The sequence below is a fragment of the Centruroides sculpturatus genome, unplaced genomic scaffold (assembly GCF_000671375.1).
Source record: "Centruroides sculpturatus isolate CEXI.00-Female unplaced genomic scaffold, Cexi_2.0 scaffold1538, whole genome shotgun sequence".
In the NCBI taxonomy this organism is placed as follows: domain Eukaryota; kingdom Metazoa; phylum Arthropoda; class Arachnida; order Scorpiones; family Buthidae; genus Centruroides; species Centruroides sculpturatus.
The window spans coordinates 51,711-60,744 of NW_019385717.1; the positions used below are offsets into that span (position 1 = coordinate 51,711).

Here is a 9,034-nt window from a genome sequence, read left to right on the forward strand (position 1 = left end):
TATCATTCATGACTAACTGGGACAGAAGAAAAAAATGTTAACACTGGGTACTGAAACAACTCATAGAAATTCATAAAGCCACTAGAATAGGATTGTGTCCCATGCACTTGATTTGGTACCATGAGTGCAGTTTCTGCACTGTATTATTATAGGGGATGAAACTTGTAGTCTCATTATTGTTGATTTAGAATTGAGTAATTATTCTTAGTTAAAACTAAGCTGATTTGATTAATTTGATAAAATATTTTTGAACATTATAGTATTGGAATCTTAGATTTTGTATTATACAATTCATTATTTACATATTTAACTTCAATTTATAAATAAAATTATTTTTTCAATTAGGAAATAGAAGATGATTTTAATTCACTACTTTCATTTATGGATACAGTTCAAAAAGAACTACTAGAAGAAGGTATTATATTGTATTGGCTTTGTTATATTATTTAGTTTAATAAGAATAAATAGAACGTTAGAATAAAGCATAGGCTAACTTGTTATTGAGGATATTAATAACATAGTACAGCTTGAACCTCATGCCAAATATCACATAAAAAGAAAATAAAAACATGCTGAATGCGGTGTTAACAGTTTTTTATTTTTGCTAGCACTTTCAACAAATTTATGTTCATCATCTTCAGGTGAACAAAATTTAAAATAGAATGTAATGTTCTAGTGCAAATGGAACACATACTATTTAAATTAAAATTAAAAAACTGTTATGAGCATGCGCAAGATTCGATTTTACTAGATGTTCTAATGTCACGCAGTACATGTGAATATACACCCACATTAAAGAATATGATGGCGGATGCATATCATTATTTTGCCATTTATATAGAGCAACCCACATGCAGGACAAGTCAAGCCTGGGAGTATTTTATGGCTCCAAGGTTGTCGTAAGGAGAGATTCCCATATACAAGAGTTTCCAGTCACTGCAGCTTTGAATAGCATTGTTTGAGACCATAACAGGTTGTAGTTCTGTTCAAGCACCTTTTTTTTTTTGCACGTTCTATGGTATGCTTTCCTTTCACCACATCATCCTGGTGCTCAGCTAGGCATCTAGCATGCATTTGTGTTGTGCAACCAATGTACCTTGTGTTCACCCTGTTACAGGATGATTCTCTGATGGTATGGCATGATTTCCTGTTTTTTCAAAGGTGGAGAATTTGTCTGGATTGTTGCAGATGAGTCTGTGCAAATTCAGTAGTGAAGATTGAGGCAGGAGAAAGATATGTTGCCTGAATATACAGCAAATACGTATGGAAAGGGGTCTGAGGTACGGTAATGGTGGTTGAAGTACTGCCACCTCCCTCTTGTTACATAGTGTTGTGCTTGGAATCTCTATTTCCAAGCACAACACTATGTAACATGAAAAACCAGCTTTGCATATACAGCCAAACTGTACTGCCAAACTGATAGTGTTTAACTCAATGCTTAAAAGCACTTGAATTGAAGGTAATAATAGCACATTTCTAATGAGGGCAGTGAAACTTTGGAAACAAATTATGCAATTTGTCTAATAAAAAACTGTTAATGTAGCACTCAATGTGTTTTTATTTTCTTTTTTATAGGATATTAATACCAAATTATGTATATTTTCTGCAATAAAATAAATGGGGATAATAGAGACATTGAAGTTAGAAAAATTTAGGACACCTAGTGTAACAGTACAATATGTCCATCATTTCATCATCCCATTCAGAATGAGATGATGAAATCAAAACCATGGGCAAAGAGTGTATTTTACACAAAAAGATTGAGTCCACATGATCATTAGTTGTGTAAAGAGATTGGCTTAAGGAGAATTAAAAACAGCCCTATGGAATAAACATTCTGTCCTAAGAATTCTAAAGGGGTGGTTAGTCATCTGGAGAGATTTTACTATAATTTTCTTTTAATGATAATTCTTAATTTTTCAGAATATATTTAATTAAATTATTTCTACAGTTGCAATCCTTAGAAAATTCTAAAATTTAATATCTTGACTCATTTTAAAATAATTAGTGACAAGATCTGTTTTGTCACTAATGGCCAGCTCATGTACTGTACCCATTTCAGTGTTTATATCAAAACATGTATTTTAAAGTATATTATGAAATATTTATGATATTTTATAGATAATGATATTTTTGTTTTTAATAAATTTAAACTTTTTTTATAGCTAAATGTTGTTTATGCAACATATATTCTAATTATTTTATACATTATTTTCCTATATAATAAATTGTTTTCTTAAAATTATAATTAAAATAGATTATAATAAATTTTTTAATATAATTAAGAAATACACAGTTTTTTAAATCATTCTAAGTAGGCATACAATGAATTACATTTATTTTTTTGTTACAATATTTTGAATTAAAATGTATAAAGATATGTTTAAATACTTCATGAATTATTTATTATAATTATTCAGAATATTAAAGAAATTGCCTTTTTTCTGTAAATATCTAAATTGTTTTATTTATATATTTTTTTAGAAGAAAGAATTATAAGAGAATATCAAGAGGTTTTAGAAATTGAAGAATCATCAGTGCAGGAAACTGTAAAAACTTTGGAAACAAATTGTGTGATTTGTCCAATTTGTCAAAAGTAATTGTAATTAATAATAATAAAATTAGTAAAAAGTTAAAATACAGAAAATACTTTTTAGAATTTTATTGACTGTGTTTAGTAAGTACAGGGTATCAAAAAGTTACTGTATAGTGAGAAATTTGTAATGATATTAAAGTTATATCAATACTTAGAGTATTGCCTATAAGACCTATAAGTCGTATGAAATATCATACATATAACTGGCCAACTAGTACCAATTGGACAGCTTACAGATTTCATATGCAATACCCTATATATAACTTTAATATCATTACAGATTTCTCACTGTACAGTAACTTTTTGGATGCCCTGTATTTATTAAAACTTAAATATAATTTTATTACTACTTATAATGAATTCTTGATTAGGAAGTTTAATTTTTTTCTTTGTAATTTTCATTTCTAAGAGCAAATTGTTTTATGTAGAAGGAAGCTTAAGAAGATAGTGAACTAAATATAATATTGTGATACTGTTTTAAAATTTAATATAAATAATGGAATTTGTATGATTTTAAACTAGATATTAGTCATAATGTGTAATTTACATTTGCTTATTATTTTAAATTATTTGTAGTGGTGGTGATTGTAATTTTCTTTAAATTGTTATAATTTTATGAAGGTGATTCAGTAAATAAGACAAGACCTCATATAAGCATAATAGACTGTATCATCATAATTTCTTAACAGATTAGAGCAGGTTGACCACTGCTTTGCCACATACTCTCCCAACATCAGATGTAAGATTACAGAAATGGTCAAACATTGAAGTGTGTAGTGTGATCAGATATCTGCATCTAAAGGTCACATTACCAGTTGAAATTCATTGCCAATTTGTTCAGGTATATGGTGCTAATGCTATGTCACAGAAGCAGATGTAGGTTTGGTGCACTGAGTTCAGTAATGGCAAGATACATGGCAATGTATACTGCATTGAAGGCGTGATTTAGGAGGATTGACACATTTGGGTTAGAGATATTGCTAGTGACTTGAACATATAAGTGGGAACTGTACTTAATATTGTATCATTCATGACTAACTGGGACAGAAGAAAAAAATGTTAACACTGGGTACTGAAATAACTCATAGAAATTCATAAAGCCACTAGAATAGGATTGTGTCCCATGCACTTGATTTGGTACCATGAGTGCAGTTTCTGCACTGTATTATTATAGGGGATGAAACTTGGGTGCATTATGTGACACTGTAGACAAAACAAGCATCCATGATGTAGAAACATGCATTATCTCCACTTTCTAAGAAATTTAAAAGAGTTCCATCAGCAAAGAAGGTCATGGTGACAGTTTTTTGGACCATGAAGACATGCTTCTTGTTGACTTCCTCACCAAGGGAGACAGAATGAATAGTGAATGCTATTGTGACACATTGAGGCAATTCATTGAAAACAACATGGGTTGATATGAACAGGTGTCATGTGCTGCACAACAATGCGAGGCCACACACATCCAACACTGTGCGACTTTTTATTGTGCTACTGATGGGAGGTACTGAACCATCTTCCGTACAGCCCTGACCTGGCACCCAATGAATTTTATCTGTTCAGACCATTGAAAAAAGCATCTGGGTGGCAGGTGATTCACAAATGTGGAAGTTATGCAAACTGTCTGTCATGGCTTCAAGCACTTGACACTGACTTTTATGTTGGCATAGATAATGTAGTGTACACTAAGGCACTGGAACAAATGTTTAAACTAGTATGGAAAATATGTGGAGAAATAAACTATACCAAGGACATACCTCTTGTACTATTATTTACAAGTATATGTACAAGTTGAATAAATTTAAGAAGTGAGATCTTGTTACCTTACTTATTGAACCACCCTTGTACTTAGATGTAGAAAATTAAATGTTATTTAACTTCTCAGGAATTCTTTAACTCAGCTGCATTCAAAGATAATCTGCAAATGTGGATTAAATATAGATACTGAGGTATGTTTTTGAATTAATTCATATTTGATATATAATGTGACTGAAATTTTTTAAATTCAATAAATTTGTTTTATTTTTAGATTTATATAATAAACTTTTTAAATTCAATAAATCAAACACATTGTTTTCGAAATACATTGAAATTAAAGGGCATTTTCATTCTAAAATTTTGCTATTCTTTGCAGTGTGTGTGTATGTTGTACGTTATCTACTTGTGCTGTATATAATGTTACTTAACAGGAAAGCTTTTCATGCAGTTTGAAATAACTAGCTTTTAGAATTCTAAAAATTTAATGATTTTAGTATTCTAAATGAAGTTCCAAAGTTACACTCCAGTAAAAATGATCAATTTCTTTTGTCTTTCTTAAGGAAAGAATCAAAAAAATTTCAATTTTTTACCAAACAAAACCAATTACAGAACGTTTTAAACTTTAAAACTTGCTGTAATAAATTTCTTTTGTCTGAAGGGAGTCATTTTTTTTATTCCTTTATTATAATTTTAAATAATGCTTTATTTTTCACACATAAATTTCATATTTAATTTTTGCTTTTATTACAATCTCAGTTAAATATCACTTTTTAAAATTTTTATTTTGAGCATTATAATTTTGTAAAATCTTAAAAATTAGTTTATTCATTTTTTTTAGCAGGATTGTCTGTCCTTGGAAAATTTGAAAGAGCAACTTCAAGAAGGAATTTCAAGTCATAATCAAAACTGTTACAATATTCCAAAATTTTCTACAACTAATTATTGTGGAATTGTAAATTTGATCATGACTTGTGAGGTATGCTTGATATTTAACTTATTAAATATTATTAATATTTAAAAATGTAAGAAAAGGTTTTTTATCCAAACTGAAAACACACTAGGATATTTCTTTATTGCGAATTAAATTTGCATTTAATTAATAAGTTAGCAGAATCATAAAAGATACACATATCGCTGTAATTTAGTAGTTTGAAAAATTTTAAGTAATATTAAAATATTCACTTTTGCATAATCCAAAAATTAAAATTATAAATTTGTAAATTAGGCTTTATATAGTTAAACGTATCAAAAATGATAGTATATGAAAAACTTAATATTCTATTCTTTACTCATATTATATGGCTGTGCCAAAAAGCAATGTAGTGCTTTTTATCATTAACAAGACAAGAAATAACTTGAAAAAATCTTAAACTATAAAAAAAGAAACATTAAAGTAAAAATCACATAATAAATATATTGATTTATGCTTTGTTAAATCCATTATTAATATAGGAGAATCCTAAATCTGTCTCTAGTGAAGTTGGATGATTGTAATTTTCTTTAAATTGTTATAATTTTATGAGGGTGATTCAGTAAATAAGACAAGACCTCATATAAGCATAATAGACTGTATCATCATAATTTCTTAACAGATTAGAACAGGTTGACCACTGCTTTGCCACATACTCTCCCAACATCAGATGTAAGATTACAGAAATGGTCAAACATTGAAGTGTGTAGTGTGATCAGATATCTGCATCTAAAGGTCACATTACCAGTTGAAATTCATTGCCAATTTGTTCAGGTATATGGTGCTAATGCTATGTCACAGAAGCAGATGTAGGTTTGGTGCACTGAGTTCAGTAATGGCAAGATACATGGCAATGTATACTGCATTGAAGGCGTGATTTAGGAGGATTGACACATTTGGGTTAGAGATATTGCTAGTGACTTGAACATATAAGTGGGAACTGTACTTAATATTGTATCATTCATGACTAACTGGGACAGAAGAAAAAAATGTTAACACTGGGTACTGAAATAACTCATAGAAATTCATAAAGCCACTAGAATAGGATTGTGTCCCATGCACTTGATTTGGTACCATGAGTGCAGTTTCTGCACTGTATTATTATAGGGGATGAAACTTGGGTGCATTATGTGACACTGTAGACAAAACAAGCATCCATGATGTAGAAACATGCATTATCTCCACTTTCTAAGAAATTTAAAAGAGTTCCATCAGCAAAGAAGGTCATGGTGACAGTTTTTTGGACCATGAAGACATGCTTCTTGTTGACTTCCTCACCAAGGGAGACAGAATGAATAGTGAATGCTATTGTGACACATTGAGGCAATTCATTGAAAACAACATGGGTTGATATGAACAGGTGTCATGTGCTGCACAACAATGCGAGGCCACACACATCCAACACTGNTTGATTTTATGACTTGCTGCATATCAACATGCATTGCTTCCAGAGGTTGCCATATAGACTACAGTCAATTTGCTTTGAAATTTTAATTATTATTTGGAGATATTTTTTTGTTATTTCTATACTTCAGTATATTTTCAGATATTGATCAGTTAACAATTGCATAAGGCCCACCAGTGTCCAAACGGTTCCTTCCCTGAACACTGGGAGTTCGGTTGTGGGTTTGCACCTTTCTAGGACGGGCTGGCCACATGGAGTTCTACACGTCTGTAAATGCCTGAATAGGGGCCAGTTATCCTTAAAAAGGTTTCCAAGTGTTGCATTGCCATAACTTAGGCTGTGTACACATTAGGCATTTTGTGTTGTGTTAAACGTGTGTTAGCAGCATACTGTGCTGCACAACAATGCCAGGCCACACACAGCCATCACTGTGCGACTTTTTATTGTGCTACTGATGGGAGATACTGAACCATCCTCTGTACAGCCCTGACCTGGCACCCAATGAATTTTATCTGTTCAGACCATTGAAAAAAGCATCTGGGTGGCAGGTGATTCACAAATGTGGAAGTTATGCAAACTGTCTGTCATGGCTTCAAGCACTTGACACTGACTTTTATGTTGGCATAGATAATGTAGTGTACACTAAGGCACTGGAACAAATGTTTAAACTAGTATGGAAAATATGTGGAGAAATAAACTATACCAAGGACATACCTCTTGTACTATTATTTACAAGTATATGTACAAGTTGAATAAATTTAAGAAGTGAGATCTTGTTACCTTACTTATTGAACCACCCTTGTACTTAGATGTAGAAAATTAAATGTTATTTAACTTCTCAGGAATTCTTTAACTCAGCTGCATTCAAAGATAATCTGCAAATGTGGATTAAATATAGATACTGAGGTATGTTTTTGAATTAATTCATATTTGATATATAATGTGACTGAAATTTTTTAAATTCAATAAATTTGTTTTATTTTTAGATTTATATAATAAACTTTTTAAATTCAATAAATCAAACACATTGTTTTCGAAATACATTGAAATTAAAGGGCATTTTCATTCTAAAATTTTGCTATTCTTTGCAGTGTGTGTGTATGTTGTACGTTATCTACTTGTGCTGTATATAATGTTACTTAACAGGAAAGCTTTTCATGCAGTTTGAAATAACTAGCTTTTAGAATTCTAAAAATTTAATGATTTTAGTATTCTAAATGAAGTTCCAAAGTTACACTCCAGTAAAAATGATCAATTTCTTTTGTCTTTCTTAAGGAAAGAATCAAAAAAATTTCAATTTTTTACCAAACAAAACCAATTACAGAACGTTTTAAACTTTAAAACTTGCTGTAATAAATTTCTTTTGTCTGAAGGGAGTCATTTTTTTTATTCCTTTATTATAATTTTAAATAATGCTTTATTTTTCACACATAAATTTCATATTTAATTTTTGCTTTTATTACAATCTCAGTTAAATATCACTTTTTAAAATTTTTATTTTGAGCATTATAATTTTGTAAAATCTTAAAAATTAGTTTATTCATTTTTTTTAGCAGGATTGTCTGTCCTTGGAAAATTTGAAAGAGCAACTTCAAGAAGGAATTTCAAGTCATAATCAAAACTGTTACAATATTCCAAAATTTTCTACAACTAATTATTGTGGAATTGTAAATTTGATCATGACTTGTGAGGTATGCTTGATATTTAACTTATTAAATATTATTAATATTTAAAAATGTAAGAAAAGGTTTTTTATCCAAACTGAAAACACACTAGGATATTTCTTTATTGCGAATTAAATTTGCATTTAATTAATAAGTTAGCAGAATCATAAAAGATACACATATCGCTGTAATTTAGTAGTTTGAAAAATTTTAAGTAATATTAAAATATTCACTTTTGCATAATCCAAAAATTAAAATTATAAATTTGTAAATTAGGCTTTATATAGTTAAACGTATCAAAAATGATAGTATATGAAAAACTTAATATTCTATTCTTTACTCATATTATATGGCTGTGCCAAAAAGCAATGTAGTGCTTTTTATCATTAACAAGACAAGAAATAACTTGAAAAAATCTTAAACTATAAAAAAAGAAACATTAAAGTAAAAATCACATAATAAATATATTGATTTATGCTTTGTTAAATCCATTATTAATATAGGAGAATCCTAAATCTGTCTCTAGCGAAGTTGGGATATTTTATNCACCCAATATTACGAGATAGACTGACGCATGGAATGTTCGTGACGTTGTATCCAAAACTAAGACAATATGAACCCAAGATTTTTAATTCTTTTAG

The 9,034-nt window shown here is 29.6% G+C and overlaps 1 protein-coding gene and 1 long non-coding RNA gene across 2 annotated transcripts in view; both read left to right on the forward strand.

Moving 5' to 3' along the window:
- The window catches only part of LOC111641492 (RPA-interacting protein A-like), a 25,616-nt gene extending 19,774 nt beyond the window's left edge, over window positions 1-5,842 (forward strand). The window contains exons 3-7 of the mRNA XM_023387665.1: window positions 346-415; window positions 2,485-2,596; window positions 4,482-4,545; window positions 5,193-5,330; window positions 5,807-5,842. Coding sequence (XP_023243433.1) covers window positions 346-415; window positions 2,485-2,596; window positions 4,482-4,545; window positions 5,193-5,330; window positions 5,807-5,842 — 420 coding nt within the window. The remainder of the gene's footprint in view (window positions 1-345; window positions 416-2,484; window positions 2,597-4,481; window positions 4,546-5,192; window positions 5,331-5,806) is intronic.
- A 1,293-nt stretch (window positions 5,843-7,135) lies between these two features.
- LOC111641495 lies at window positions 7,136-8,337 on the forward strand. Its single transcript, XR_002759415.1, has 2 exons — window positions 7,136-7,635; window positions 8,283-8,337. It is a non-coding gene; the product is annotated as an uncharacterized LOC111641495 (long non-coding RNA).
- Window positions 8,338-9,034: the final 697 nt, after the last annotated feature.